This window comes from Myotis nattereri, assembly GCF_964212035.1.
Source record: "Myotis nattereri genome assembly, chromosome: 6".
NCBI lineage: Eukaryota > Metazoa > Chordata > Mammalia > Chiroptera > Vespertilionidae > Myotis > Myotis nattereri.
Window position 1 is genome coordinate 70,840,491 of NC_138081.1, and position 15,999 is coordinate 70,856,489.

The following is a 15,999-nucleotide window of genomic DNA, read 5'->3' on the forward strand; positions in this document are numbered from 1 at the left end:
GAAAGTGAACTGAAAATAGATCGGGGGGGTGAAAGAACATTAGGAAAGATGGGAAGGATCATCATGTAACAATGTGATGAGGAGATACATATGCATTAGTACCAGGGGATAGTTAGAAAAAATGGAAGAGAATTTGTTTCAGGTCAGTGTAAGAAAACCTCCCCAGTAATTAGAGCTAGGAACTGGGAGCCCAGGAAGAAGCTGAAGGACCATTTGTAGTCAGTGTTGCTGGAGACTGGGATTGCTGCCCTGGAGACAGACTTAGATGACTGACAAGGTCCTTTACAACCTTAATTGAAAACTCAAAAAGTGGTTTACTATATTCACAATAAAGTGTTTGGCTTTATGTGGACGGGTCTTAATAGTATCAGACTTCAGGTGCACTGTGGATTAAACTGAATTTTTTAAATTAATTGGGGCACATTCTCATCAGTCCAGATAACCGAACTGAGCAGTATTGGGGCCACCACCGGCATGTAAGTGAGGCACTGCTTGAAGACAGAGGCAATAATGCATTATCATTTCAATTCACAAATGCATCCTTTGTTGGACTTGATACTTGGATCCACCAAAAAACACCATCAGCAAATGAGGGTTATAAACCTGGGCTCCATGGAGCTGGCTTTCTGATGGACTGGTTCCTGGATTTAAATTTAAGAAAGGAAGCCATAACAAAATGTTTACATTGCAGAGTTAAATCCCTTCCCTGGATTTCTGCTCCTCCTCTAGTAGAACTGTATAGAGTGATGTCACGTGATTTGTTAGGAGCCACGGTGCTGGCAATGCAGGGTTGGGCAAAAGTAGGTTTACAGTTGTGAGTACAGGAAACAGTTTATTCTTGTATGATTATTTATTAATTTCTGTATTATTATCATCTCATTGACTGTAAACCCATTTTTGCCTCCCCCTGTAGCTATTAGAATCAACAATCATGAGGTGACTGAATGTGGGGAATTTTCATTGCTAAAGTATTGGATAGAGAGAAGTTTATAATAACTTACACTCACAGTGTATGAACACCATTTTTAGACAGAAGGAAAGGCATGTCATTATTTAATAGGATTTCTCTGAGTGCTTTTCTTTCCCTCCTCCTTCTCTTTGCTCCAATGTTGTTGCTCCCTCCTGATAAAGTTTCCCTGACAACTATTTTATTTGTTTTTGTTTTAATCCTCACCCGAGGGTATTTTTCCATTGATTTTTAAGGAGAGTGAAGAGAGAGGGAAAGACAGAGAGAAATATTGATGTGAGAGAAAACACTGATTGGTTGCCTCCTGCATGAGCCCTAACCAGGGCCCCGGTGGGGAAGGAGCCTGCAACCTAGGTGCATGCCCTTGACCGGAATTGAACCCGGGACCCTTCAGGACGCAGGCTAAGGTTCTATGCACTGAGCCAAACTGTTTTGAACTGTAACTTCCTTCCCACATTCCCTATTTCTTGCTTTATTTTTTCTCTTCTCCTGTTCTAATATACTCTCTTACTGGGTTTACTTTCTGTAAACCCCTGCTAGCATGTAAGCTCCATAAGGAAGGGCAGTTCTTCTCCTCCGTTTCCTGTTGTATTGCTGTAACAGTGCCTGGCATGTAGTAGGTATCTGAAAGGACAAGTGAGTGTTGTCTATCATGTAAGCAAGGAGCTCTATGTGGACCTGGATGTGCTGCGTGGTTATGGCTGGTTAGGTATCTTCTCTCGCTATACAAATTGGGAAAAGGGAGACATTTTCTCTTCCTCCAAAATGGTGCGAGAGTGAATGATATCTGCAAGTACTTCCATCTTCTCAGTGGACCGAGATAAAGTAAAAATGCAACTAGACCAATCCTTAACAAACATCACCCTGGGCAAATCCTCTAATTTTGCCCTCCTTTTTAGGTACAGAAAATCAAGCCAGTCAAGAACCAAAATAATTCCTGAGACCAAATCCTTCTTACGGCAAAAACTAGTATTTGATGCAAACCAATGTATTAGACTTGTCTTTCAATGAGCAATCCTTACTGATTTGGCTATGAAGTTATCTTCTAGAGATGCAAGATGGCGTGATGGTCTAAAGTATTGGCTATGATGCCAAATTGGTTGGGTTAAAATACTGACTTTGCTTCCTATCTGGTGTGTTTCCTTGGGCAAGTGATTTCCTCACGAATAAAAGTGGAATAATAGCCCTAACCGGTTTGGTTCAGTGGATAGAGCGTCAGCCTGCGGACTCAAGGGTCCCAGGTTCGATTCTGGTCAAGGGCATGTACCTTGGTTGCAGGCACATCCCCAGTAGGGAGTGTGTAGGAGGCAGCTGATCGATGTTTCTCTCTCATCGATGATTCTAGCTCTCTATCCCTCTCCCTTCCTCTCTGTAAAAAATCAATAAAAATATTTTTTAAAAAGTGGAATAATAGTAGCACTTAAACTTCGTAGGTTTTGATGATTAAATGAGTTAATGTGAATAAAATTCTTGGAGCAGGAACTGACCCAATAGCATTCAAAAAATATTAGCCATTGTTATTATTAGGAAATGCTGAGTACCTTTGGTAAATTAAAATTTTTACCAGATGACACTCTACAAGTTACTCTGGTTAATAGAAAGCTGATAACTCGTAACACTGTTATCGAAAAATCTAGACTAGCATTCCTTCCCCATTTCTAACAAAACAAATAAAAGTCACAATTTTAATGAAGAGAAGTTGCCTTGGTTTTCTTTAGGAGTATAACTTACTTTCAAAATAGGGTCAAAAGATAGAAACATTTTTTCTTTATTATTTTATTGGCTTCTTAATAGTTGTATATGGTTGTAATTATGAGTACATATGTTTTTGATTAGTATTTTAAATTACTCTCTATTTCCAGTATGGTTTCTAAATCTTCAATTTCTTTTGTGAAATCCTAAAGTACCCAAGTGCTCTATTTTTAGTTACAGAGAATAGAAAATAAATAAGCAATTCAAGGCACATGTAAGTGTGCATACCCGGTACAAATTATTGCATAAGGCACCTGAAGTGGGGCAAAGCTGAGTGAGATAGTCTCTGCCCTTAAATACTTTACATAGTAAGTTAGGAGCAGATACATAAACTAGAAAAGAAGTGAAAATACTTGTCATAACAGCAGTGCAAGCAAAGGAGGAGAGGTTCCTACTCAGCTGGTGCAGAATCAAGGCCAATAGCTTCAGAAAGAAGAGACACGTATGACCCTTGTTTAGGTGGTAGTCTTTCACCAGCTGTAGATGGGGAAGGAGGTGCGCAGAGGACAAGGGAAGAGCAGTAAGAATGGCCTGGGGACAAGAAGGCTTAGTGCATGCTCAGTGACCTTGTGTGACTGAAGTTCAAGGCCACAACTAATAAAGCTAGGAAAGGTCAGTTTGGGTTACTTTGAGGAGAGCTGAGGAATCTGAAATTCATTTAGGAAACGATGTGGGGTCAGTCACACTTTTTGAGTAGGACGGGACAGAACCCAGTTCCATCTGCAGGAGATTCCCTCGTGGTAGTATCAGAGTGATCTGGAGGGGAGAAGGGAGAGATGGGTGCTCTGCCTCCCTATTTCCCCAAATCCGCAACAGCCTCTGCTCCCTCCTCCCTCTCAGGTCTTGGGCTGTGTCATTCTGGCACCAGGAGCTCCAACACCTGAGGTTTGGGGTTTGAGGAAGTTACTCCCACGGACCCATTCTGTGTTCCACCTTGTACAGTGAGTTTCTGTCCTGATGCCTTTGGTAACTTCCTGTCCTGGTTACCAGCTGTATCCCCTAGTTCCATAAAAACAAAACAGAACCAAGGATGGAGGCCCTATTTAAGTCTGTTTCCTTATTTCCAGCCCCATCTGCCCATGAATACTACCACTTATGTACCAAGGCGTGCCTGGATTTCCCAATCTCACTCACTGGATGCTCTGTTACTCTACCCTACCTGGTGGAATATGTGTCATTTTGGTGTGGGGAACCCACTGTTCTACTTGTCTGGCCTGAGACTTGGAAAAGTGCTATCTTGCTTACTCTGGGGTAAGCCTGTGGCATTCTGAACCTTCTCTATCAGCCTCACCAGCTAGTCAGGTTTCCCTCGTGGGCTTCCTGCCAGAACCCAGCCTCTCCCTGCCTTCTCTAGCACTCTATAGCTTTCTACAACTAGTACAGCCAATACCTAAGTATAGCAAAGTGCCTACCTGAAATAACTGAGATAGAGGGTAATGAGGACAGGCAAGACGATGGGGATTGAGAAGAAAGGTTGATGTTAGAGACCATCTAAGTAGGAGGAAATAAATAAATGGTTTTAAGAACTAACCAAATGGGAAGATGGTAACAGGCAGGAAAGAGTCAAAGAGCTCCATGGTTCAAAGTCTGGATGCTAAACAAAGCCACATCTGCAATGCCTAGGATAGTGGGGTTGGCGAGGGATCTGTTTTGGTTTGGAACATGTTTGTACACAGTGCTTTTCTACTCCCTCGTCCCTCACTCCCTGTGCTCACTCATAGTATTTCCAGCACCTTACCTCTCTACAGTGAAAGCTCCATGAGAGCAGGAACCTTGCTCGCTCATTTGCTGCAGAACATTCGGCTCTGGGACAATGCCTGGCGTGCACCACATTTTCAGTGTAGATATATGCAGATCGTATGAATGGATTCTGTGTTAACATGCTGCTCATCAAATGCTTGGGTAAAAGTGCCCTGGAACCTGGGGTTAAGGGATGTGGGTACTGAGAAGAGAGGATGTGATGAGGAAGGACACGTTAAAAGAACAAGAAGGGCTAAGACACGTAGTAAAGTCCCCTCAGAGATTTAGGGGAGATGAGAAAGGGAAGAGAGGAGGCAAAAGAGAGCAAGAAAAATCAAAGACAACTAAGACAATGACACCTTTTGGAAATCAAGGAAGAACTAATCAGCAATGGCAAATGTAGAGGTTGAAATGGATGCCAATGAGAGAGTAATACTAAATGCATGATTAGGAGGCTTGGAATTACCTCAGTGGAGTGCTAGATGCAGAGGTGACTGCTCTGGGAAGAGGAATGAGGGTGTAGAGAGAAAGTGGGAGCAGCAGATACAGGTTGGGTTTTTAAGACACGTGGTCTTGATGGTAGCAGTCTATGCAGAAGTTAGAGGCACAACTGTGTTTAGACACAGTTGAAAGATCCAGAGACAGGGACTTTAGTCTACCTCCCACTCCCCCCCCCCCCCGCCCCCCAAAAAAGGACAGGAACAAATGATTATGTAGGGAAAAAAAGTGTAAGTAACATTTTGCGTTCTAGTGATAGGAAAGGGATAGAACCTAGAGATTAGGCGATACCACACCTAAGGAGGACCCTGTCACTCAAGAAAAGAAAAGGAGAAAAACACCGCGGGAGAGTAAATGGAAAGGGGCCATTCTTTTGCCCTAGGACCTGACAGTCCACAGACCAGCCCAAACAGAGGTGAAGATACAGGTAGCTTTTCTAATTTAACCCCTTGAGTGCCGGGGAGCAGGATGGCGCTCCTCCTGTCTTTCGCCAAAAGTGCTGGGAGCGCTATCAAAGCTTTGAAATGGCATCCAGTTCTAAGTCTGCTTTTATTAGTGATGATGATATTGCTAAATATGTCAATGTAGTAAGGGTTTCCTTAGGTTTTTGAATATGTAACTTCATTTACTTGCGATTCATAATTTTTTTCCTAAACTGCTGTAAAATCAGCAAAAATGCCTTGGCAATTTTAGCATAGTTCCTAGGATATTGGTTGGCACTCAAAGGGTTAAAGCAAGGTCGGAGACCTGAAAGTCGGGGGCACAGACTCATCCTGCCCTACAGGACAAGCTGACGACCACAGCAGGCTGAGGACAGAACCCTTCTTAACTCTTAGCATCACAATGAATGTGTGATTACAATGGCATTACAATGGCATTAATAAATCAGGAATGCATCCCATTTACTACCAATTAAAATTTCCTACAGCAGAAATCCAGACTAGGAAAAGTGGTATTAATCACCACGGAGTGGAACACAGGAAGATTCATGTCCCTGTTATTATAAAGCCAGGAGTTTAGGAGAAGGAAAAACATAGAAGAATTACTTTTCTTGGAAAGAATTCATCTTCGTGCATATCCCAAGATATTGTGGCTGTTGCCTAAGGTGTACTTTATAGTTTTCCAGATAGCACATGACTTTGGTCATATCCAGACAGCCAGATTTCTCTGTTTCTGAGATAATTTATTAAAAGAAGAAAACATTTTTCTCTTGGTTACTTCCAACCACATTGATTTTCCTCTGCATGTGACCTCTTCCCTCAACGTGAAGGAAACACGACCTACCATTTTGTGCTGCCCTTCATTCTAGGCTTTACTATACATTCCACAAAGCTCAGCAGGAATTTAAGCCTTAAACTAAACAGACGTTTAAGGTGATGATAAAATACTTTATAACTGGACACTTGATAACCTCTTATAAAATTTCAGTAAAACATTAGCAATAGTGTGGGTTTACAAAGAAATCGTGCAAGTCAATGTAGGAAGCAGATTTATAAAAAACTGTTAACACATCCATGTGGCTTGTTTATATTTTGTCACAATTTTGATGGGAAAACAACCAATGAGGAACCTAATAACTTTTTCAGATTTTTAATGTAGTTCGGTAGTCCTCAGGAAGTAGAAATATAGTATCCACCAAGAACTTCTTGGAGCTAAACTTATTTAAAATCCTGTATCAATTTGAAAAGGAAAAAGAGAACATGAAGATGGCCAGGCTATCTTCAGTAAATATGGGATAACAAAATAAAATACTTAAGTGTTTAAAATCACTTTCCCTGAATATTCAGAGTTGGTGGGAATATGTTATGAGCCTCCTTACTGTTAATATAATTGAAAAGAGGTGACAAGGAAAGATGAAGAGGCATTTCATTGTAGCTGTCTTTAGAAGTTAGCAGCCCAGATTCAGGTAAAGAGCAAGAGAGACAACTGAAGAGGTGTCAGTCCTGTCTTCTCAGTGTCTCCTTAATGCTACTCTCCAGAGACCTACTCCCATCTTGGGTAGCCAAGGTAATGAGAAGAGCCAGATTCTCCCAGTGCGTAGGCAATCGTGAGAGAAGGCACTTAAGAAGGCCAGTGTAGTTCCATTCACAATTGAAGAACAAGGGAGAACAGGGTGCCCAGCAAGGGGCTGGAAGGAGTCAAGGACTGACAACAGAATATGGAATTGAAAGCACCTTAGAATTCAACTCATTCAACTCCGATCTGACTTGCTCAAAGTCACACGGCACCGTGGTGGCAGGGGTACTGCTATAACCCAGAGGTGCTCACCCAGCACAGCACTCTGTCCACCACTTCTTACTGCCTCGTAATCCAAGAAGCCAATAGGAACTGAAGAGGATTCAATAACCAAGCTATCATTATTTCCCTCAGCCAAGTTTCTCTTCTTTTTAAAAATATATAATTGTATTGATTTCAGAGAGGGAGAGAAATCATCAATGGATGAGGGATAATCATTGAACAGCTGTCTCCTGCACTCCCCCTACTGGTGATAGAGCCTGCAACCTGGGCATGTGCCCTGTCTCCTGCACTCCCCTACTGGAATCGAACCCGGGACTCTTCAGTCTGACGGCTGATGCTCTATCCACTGAGCAACACCAGCTAGGGCCCAAGTTTCTTTTCTGTTTCTATCTTTTCATTAAGGTAATTTTCCAATATCTACAAGTAGAGAGATGAGAATCATAAACCCCACCTACCCATCACAGCTTAAACAATTACCAACTTGTGGCCAATCTTCTTTCATCTATATTCACTCCTTTTCCAGGGTTATTTTGAAACAACTTCTAGGTATAGTATTCTAATTTCTTTTAAGATATTAAATGCTCAAAGATATTATATAGCTGCAAATACATCAGAGACCATTTTCTTTAGGAAGGTCTGTGGTATTTTTTATCTTATTTCACAGCTCTAAAATGAAAGGCCAGCTCTTACCTCGGGGCAGGCCAGTAAGACATGCTCTGTGACCCTGCACACACACTGACGATATTAGACTGTGGTGCAATGAGGAATTTTGATGAAGTGACTGTTTTGGACAATAAGCATGGAAAAAACTGAACTTAAATTAAGATATATTAACAAAATACCACTGATACTGGACACTTGTTTAAGTTGGGCTTAATTCTGGCCCGAGATTTAAAGTGAGCTTTCTCCATGAGTCCATCTGAAAGGTACTAAATGCTATAATTCTTAAGGTTTAAAAAGCCACAAAATAAACTAATGATAAAAAAAAAACACACACCTTGCATGCCAATGGGGTTATTACTCCCCCAGGACAGAGACTAGCCCTAAAGACATGATAGAAATATAATATTAAGCAATAAATAGAGCAATATTCTTCTTTTATACAGCCATTCAAATTTTGCCCACAGACCAAATACATTAAAAAAAAGACATTAAAAATTTTAAAGTTAACAGATAGGATCGTGCTACTGGAATGAAGTAGATAGATACACAATTGAGTCTGAGTGTGTGTGTGTGTGTGTGCATGGATTGGATACTAGCAGCTACAATGATAGCAAATAACTTTTCTACTCCTAATTTTCCATTTTACTTCCCGCCTCCCTACACATCAGTTTTCATGTGAATTTACAACTATATATTCACAAGACTATCTAAGAAAGCCAAAAATGATTAGAAAAAGAAGGCAAGTCAGAATTCATAGCTGTTTCATCCTTAAATGAAATAATCTCACTTTAAATATGAATTAATTTTTTTCCAGAAAAAAAAACCCACAAGCCCCATTTTTTTTTTTTTTTTTTTTTTTTTTTTACCTTTTGGCGAATTTAACAATTTATCTTCTCTTCTAACAAAGTTATGATATGCATACCTGCTGAGGTTTCTCTAAATTTGTCACTGGTCTTCTTTTTCCTCCATTTCCAAGGCTTAAAGATTTTACCGATGGTGGAGAGTTTCCCTTTCCTCTTGAAGGGAGGCGTTTGGGAGCCTGCTGCGGGGCCATCTGAGTTGGCTATGGAAGCTTTATCCAGTCCGTCAACTGCATGAAGAAAAGCGAGTCAGAGGAAAGCTGTAATGCCAGTGTGAAGCACATCATCCATTCCTTCTTGCACCATTACAGCAAGCATGCCTACTTTAATTGGAATCTCAGATAAAGTCTACTCTGCCCATTTCCCAACTGGCTGAACTCCCCTGATATCAGTCAGTATAAATGAATCAGAAATCATAGTCCCCTTAGATCATCATTTTGTGGATACAGAGAAGCAGGAGGCTTACTTAATAGGTAGGGACAGATCAAGTATGGGTCTTTGAACCAGCTGAATCTATGTGCAACTACATCAACACAGTGTGCAAAATAGAGTATTCTAAATATTTCTGAAATAGGATGTTTCCCCATAGGCTAGTTTGGCATTCTCAGTAATGAATATTACAGTTACGGTTTCTCCTTCACAAAGTAAAATTGAGAGCCAAGAAGCTAAATTCTAATTTTCACAATGCTAAAACTATCTTTTGCTTCTATTACAAAAAAGGTTTCAGCCTCAAAGAAAACAATAGGTATCACTACCAACAAGAAATGTGGAAAATGTGGCTACTTCGAGTGATAGAACATGTCTTTATGTGCCCTGGTCATGTTATTAATCACAAGAAAGGTACAAAACCTAGGTCGCCTTGCACTATGTTCAAAGCAGAAGAAAGATAGTGATGACATCTTACCCCAACTATCAAAATTTAATGGCAAAAACTGGAATGAGCCCATATTGGATAATAGAATGTTATTTCTGCAGTGAAATAGCACTTAGTAATTTTTTAAAAAAGAGACCTTGATACACAGAACAACCTGAATGCATCTCAAAAACACTGTGCTGGGGAAAAAGCAACACGCAGAAAGTGCATACTGTGTGGTTCTATTTATGTGAAGTTCTAAAGGAGACAAAATAAATTTATGGCCATTCCTCCCCCCCCACCCCCCCCCCAAAAAAAAAAACAAACAAAGAGGAAGGAAGGAAGGGAGGGAAGGAGGGAGGGAGGGAGGGGAGCAGAACAATAATCGCTTCTTGGGAGTGAGGTGGCAGTAAGAATTGAGAAGAGTTGTGAAGAACTTCTTGGGGTGATGGAAATGATCTCAATAAGGGAAGGATTATACAAAACCCATGAGATGGTAATTATGATATTGTGCACGTCACTTTATGTAAAATTTACCTTTAAAACACCCCATAAGTAATGAACAACATAAACTGATGAAAAAAAATAGAGCCAGAGAAAAAAAAATATTTTTTAGATTATAATAGAAGTAATCCTGTTATTTGCAGATTTTTAATATTTCCTACAACTTTTATGATATCATACTATGTTAGTATAGTTTTGGGATATTACTATACTCAAAATGCTTTTTTCTTGAAATTTTAATGTTTATTATATATAACATTAAATTTAAGATTGTTTTTCTTGAATAAAAAAATACATAAGTAGTGAAGTCCAATTAATAATGAAGCTGATGTGTTTATGGGTGAAGTGTACTGATGTCCACTAAAAATAATAAATGGATGGAAAGGTGTAATGGACAAATACAGGGTGGGGCAAAAGTAGGTTTACAGTTGGTAGTACTCAAAACAGAGTTTATTCTTATTATTAAATTGTGGCCTGGTGCATGAAATTCGTGCATGGGGGTGTGTGTCGCTCAGCCTGGCCTGCACCCTCTCCAATCTGGGACCCCCTGTGGGATCGGGCCTAAACAGCAATTGGACGTCCCTCTTGCAATCTGGGGCTGCTGGCTCCTAACCACTCACCTGCCTGCCAGCCTGCTCGCCCCCAACTGCCCCCCTGCCAGCCTGCTTGCCCCCACCTGCCCCCCTGCTAGCCTGATCGCTCCCAACTGCCCCCCACTGCTGGCCTGCTCACCCCCAACTGCCTCCCTCGCCAGCCTGATCACCCCCAACTGCCCTCCCCTCCTGGCCTGATCGCCCCTAACTGCCTCTGCCTTGGCCCTGCCACCATGGCTTTGTTGGAAGGACGTCCGGAAGGTCTCCCAGTCTAATTAGCATATTACCCTTTTATTAGTATAGATTAACTAGAAGCCTGGTGCATGAAATTTGTGCAGGGGGTGGGGGGTGTCCCCCTCAGCACAGCCTGCACCCTCTCCAATCCGGGACCCCTTGGAGGATGTCTGACTGCAGGTTTAGGCCCGATCCCTGGGGATCCCTCTCACAATTCTGGACCGCTGGCTCCTAATTGCTCACCTGCCTGCCTGCCTGGTCGCCCCTCACTTCCTCTGCATGCCGGCCTGATTGCCCCTAACTGCCCCCTGCTGCTGGCCATGTTGCCCCCAATTGCCCCCTCCCTGCTGGCCTGGTCACTCCTAACTGCCCCCCCCCACCTGGTCACCCCTTACTGCCTCCCCTGCCAGCCTGCTCACCCCCAACTGCCCCCCTCTGTCGGCCTGATTGCTGCTAACTGCCCCCCTCTTCTGCCGGCCTGGTCACCCCATGCAGCCTGCTTGTTCAGTCATTTGGTCGTCCCTCACTAACCCCTCTGCTGACCTGGTTGCCCCATGCAGCCTGCCTGTTCAGTCATTTGGTCGTCCCTCACTAATCCCCCTGCTGGCCTGGTCGTAGGAAGCCATCTTGTGAGGGTGTGAGGGTTAATTTGCACATCACCTCTTTATTATACAGGATTATTGTATCACTTTCCATATGAACAATTATAAACCTACTTTTGCCCCACCCTGTACACAATAAAGTAAAATTAGCAAAATGTTAAGTGTTGAATCTAGGTGGTGGATAGGTGTTGGTTAACTGTACAGTTGTTTCATTTTCAGAACATTTCATAACAAAATATTGAGAAAAACAAAACAATAAAACAAAAATGAAATGGTAAGGGCTTGTGCTTGCAGGAAGATGGAGCAGATTCATTTTTTTCCTATTCCTCCTGCTAAATACAGGCAAAAAACCCCGAGTGTCATATATAAAACCAACATAAGAAGACTCTCAAGGTGAAAAGGAAGTAGACCAGCCTGGGACCTCAGGACCCAAGAAACAACATGGAAGTGAGATTCCTGGGTTTTCGTTCTTTCCTCATGTACTAGTACACCAGACTTGTCGTTCAAGCAGTAACCAATGGTCTTAGACTAAAAAGGCCTCAAAAAGCCAAAGGAGCAGGAAAGGAACAGCCAAGACAGAAAACTTTTAAACGATAACTGCTCTACTGCTCACCACAGGAGAAACTAAGGCATCCAGGCCAGCAAAGGCTGAATGGAGAGACTAGACTGCTACCCTCAGGAACCTCGAAAGGGGAACTTGGACTTCCAACCATACTTGGCAGTAACGAGGTATCTCTCTTCCTCCTTTCACCCAATATTGAGGTAGTATCCAGCCACTGCCCAGGGGAAACACCATTCCCACCCACTGTGGTGTCAGTGGAGACCACGTGGGGATCTGAAAATCTCACTGTGCCCAACAATAACCAGGAGTTACCACCACCCCCATTTCTAACAACAGGTATCAACAGAGGACAAGTGAGGAACCTGGAATTTTCCCTCCACCTGGCAGTAATGAGGTAGCACCCCTTGCTTCATATGCTGGAGAGATGTCAGAAAAAGCCAGTTTAAACAAAAGTGTCAATAAAATTTAGTCACATCACATAATACAAAAATATCTATGTTTCAATAAAAAAATTACTTGACAAACCAAGAAGCAGGAAAATCTTAGACTGAATGAAAAAAAAAAAAAAGACAATTAGTACATGTCAATGTCTAAATCCTTAGGAGTACTCCTTTCAAACAAAAAAAGAATGATAAATCTCATTCTTCTCACTTGTGAAGTCTACTCTAATTTCAGGTAGAAATGTAAATTCTTCTGTGCATGGCTCCTAACCTATTTTGCCTTGCCCATGTTGGCCATAGTGAAATAGGGAGGGAGGGAGGGAGGGAGGGAGGGAGGGAGAGAGAGAGAGAGAGAGAGAGAGAGAGAGAGAGAGAGAGAGAGAGAGACTGATTTTAAAGCTAAACCAGAGTGAAGAAGTAAAATCCTTATTTATTTCGCTTTCACTCCTGTCCAACTGCCTTCCTTAAACTAGGGGAAACCCAGGGAGGAACTAAGTATATGGTATTTCTTTTTCACTGAGACTTTATGCTGAAGGGCTCAATTCTGAACAATTTAAATGTTGTGAAACATAAAAGGGCTGACTATTACAAACATGGGAAGTTTTCATCCCAAATTCACTTCTGTAGCTACAGACACACATCCTAGTTCTCATTTTCTCTCAACCCACATATCCAATTCTCTAATACTCCATAAAAATTCTGTTTTGCACTGGCCAGGTGGCTCAGTTGGTTGGAGGGTCATCCCATACAACAAAAGGTTGTGGGTTCGATTCCTGGTCAGGGCACATACCTAAGTTTTGGGTTCAATCCCGGGTTATGGCACTTATGGAAGGTAACCAATTGATATTTTCCTCCCCTCCTCTCCCCTTCCCTCCCCTCCCCTCCCCTCTCCTCTCCTCTCTGTCTCTCTGCCTTTCTTAAATCAATAAAAGCATATCCTCAGGTGAGGATTGAAATAAATTTTGCTTTGGACCTGAACAACTTAATAATAGTATATTTTTCTCCTGAAAACAAAAGTAAACAAACAAAAAACACACAAAAATCAAATAATTCCCTAGATGCCAGATGGGGAGATTGAGTGAGGTAGTTGATAAGTGAGAAATGAAAGCCTTAATGCTAAATCCATCACTGTATAAGGAATTAACAGCCATTATCTTTCTTTATTATGCATTTGCAATTCTAGACTTTATCTGTACTCTGGAAACAGCCTGGGCCAGTGCCAATGACCACAGCAACACACTCACACATACTGTTTCCTGAGTGAATGAATCCCCCTGTAATTTTATAATTGGGCTATTATAGTAAACCACACTTGCAATTAGAAACCATGTGCTGGCAACGTTGGCTAAATTGCCATTGTACTTCTCTTACACCATGACCATGAAGGGGACTGTTACCTGCTTTGGAGTAGTATAAACAGGACATTAACTCTATTCTTTCCTGCAAACACCTAGGATACTGCCAGGGCCATAGATATTTCTATAATCTTTCTTTTTGATGAATTTACCATTACAATTAGTTTGAAACTTTCTGAAAATTTTTCACAAGTCTAGGGAATCTTGCATTACATGCAGACAAGAACAATTTGTCAGGTTAATTCCAGATGAAAGTCTACATTTCCTGATGGCTTTAAATGTTCATTTTTACCCACTTTCATGTTATCAAGAGTAATCTGTCATTCATCAGAACTTTCCTTTTCACACTTGAGATCAACACTTCAAAATATTTCAAATATCATTTAAATATTTAAAATAATTTGCATCCAGTCATTCATCATTCAAATGCAGTAATTTTATTTTTTAAATGTTTTTATTGATTTGAGGGAGGGAGGGTGAAAGAGGGAGAGAGATAGAAACATCAATGAGAGAGAAATATTGATCAGCTGGGGCCTACAACCCGGGCATATGCCCTGACCGGGAATTAAACCGGTGACCTCTTGGTGCATGGGTCAGTGTTCAACCACTGAGCACACCAGCTGAACTCAGATGCAACAACTTTAAATGACACAGCTCAGTCTATTTTCTCACTGAAATAAGCTCACACCCAACAAGACTTCCCTACACCACTAACTGCTAAAAATTCAGAGATTACGTGCAGGTTTTATTTTTCATTTAAACAGAAATTTATCACTTAAGTAGTTCCAGTGCAAATGTGACCATAGATGCCAAAAGTAAAGAGGCTAGAGAATTACCACATAAAATGAAGTGTAGGTTTGGATAGTCTTCCCTCTGAGATCTGAGAACTTGCTGACATGGTTTCTTACAAAAATTAAATCTAATAAAAGAGTTTGTAGAGTTTTTATAATATTCGGTAGTTATGTGACAATTTAGGTATTTATTTTAGATTTTTCTCAACACATAATTATTTCAGCCACTGAGGAAGTGAGATAAATGTGGCAGAGTGCTCCAGTTCACAAGTTTTTAGGTAAGAGATAATTTGGAAATTAAAAAAAAAAACTCAATAAAAGAATTCCTGGTACTGATTCTGTATAGACTGATAGCCACTTTGTACCATAGTAGGCAGCAAAAATTGTCTCACCATTCCTCCAGATATCCTTAAATATCTAAAGGTTCATGATAATATATTTTTTGAAGCCCAATAGTAACAAAAACAATTAGAGAGAAATCATGTGGTTAAAAAATGCTTTGACAATACTCTGCTGTACTAAGTATATGCTTATAATAGTGCTCATAGTGATTTTACTGTACTACAGAAAAATATACAGGCTAAAAGGGGATTGTATAAAAACACCTGACATTTTACAAATCAAGAACTTAAAGGAAGGAGGCCCAAAAAAACCCCCAAAAAACAAACAACACAAAAAAAACAAACCCACACAAAAAAAACAAGCAAACCAACCTTTATTTCCTTAAACTATTGTTTCTAGGCTATTTGTGCCTTTATAATTTATTATGCTTACCTAATATTATCACTGCATTTTAATTTGTATTAGAGTTTTTGCTTCCATTATCATTCTGCCACTTGCCCCTTTAAAGGCGATCAAACACATGGCAAAGAAGCATTAGAGCAGTGCTTAGGAAAATATACCTCTATTTCCTATCCTACGTGAGTCTTCTCTCTAAACTGACACAGTGACGTAGGAAATTTGTTGTCATACACAGGGGCATATATACTAGAGGCCTGATGCACGAAAATTCATGCAAGAGTAGGCCTTCCTTCACCCAGCTCGCTTCCCCCGGGCCGCCGGCAGGCACGCAGGGACCCCCTGGCTGGCTCCTGCCCCCCTCACCCTCTCGGCCCCCGGCTTTGTCAGGAAGGATGCCGGGAATGATGTCTGGTCTAATTAGCATATTACCCCTTATTATTATAGATTCTGGGCACAAAACCAAGTGGACAGAAAGGTCACAGTGAACTGATTCTATGAGCCATCACAGAAGAGACTGATGGCTTATAAGGAAGTCAGGTGGTTATCCTTGTCTTCTGTTGTCTGAAGGAGATGCTTACTCTCTTGCTAATAAGCATTTACATTGGG

General features: G+C 41.2%; 1 protein-coding gene across 14 annotated transcripts in view; it reads right to left on the reverse strand.

The window, feature by feature from the left end:
• Positions 1-15,999, reverse strand: part of PHACTR2 (phosphatase and actin regulator 2) — a gene marked incomplete at its 3' end in the record, with an annotated part of 162,369 nt that overhangs the window by 68,933 nt on the left and 77,437 nt on the right. For all 14 annotated transcript variants that reach the window (XM_081094321.1, XM_081094331.1, XM_081094322.1 and 11 more), the window contains exon 2: positions 8,781-8,948. In XM_081094321.1, coding sequence (XP_080950447.1) covers positions 8,781-8,948 — 168 coding nt within the window. The remainder of the gene's footprint in view (positions 1-8,780; positions 8,949-15,999) is intronic.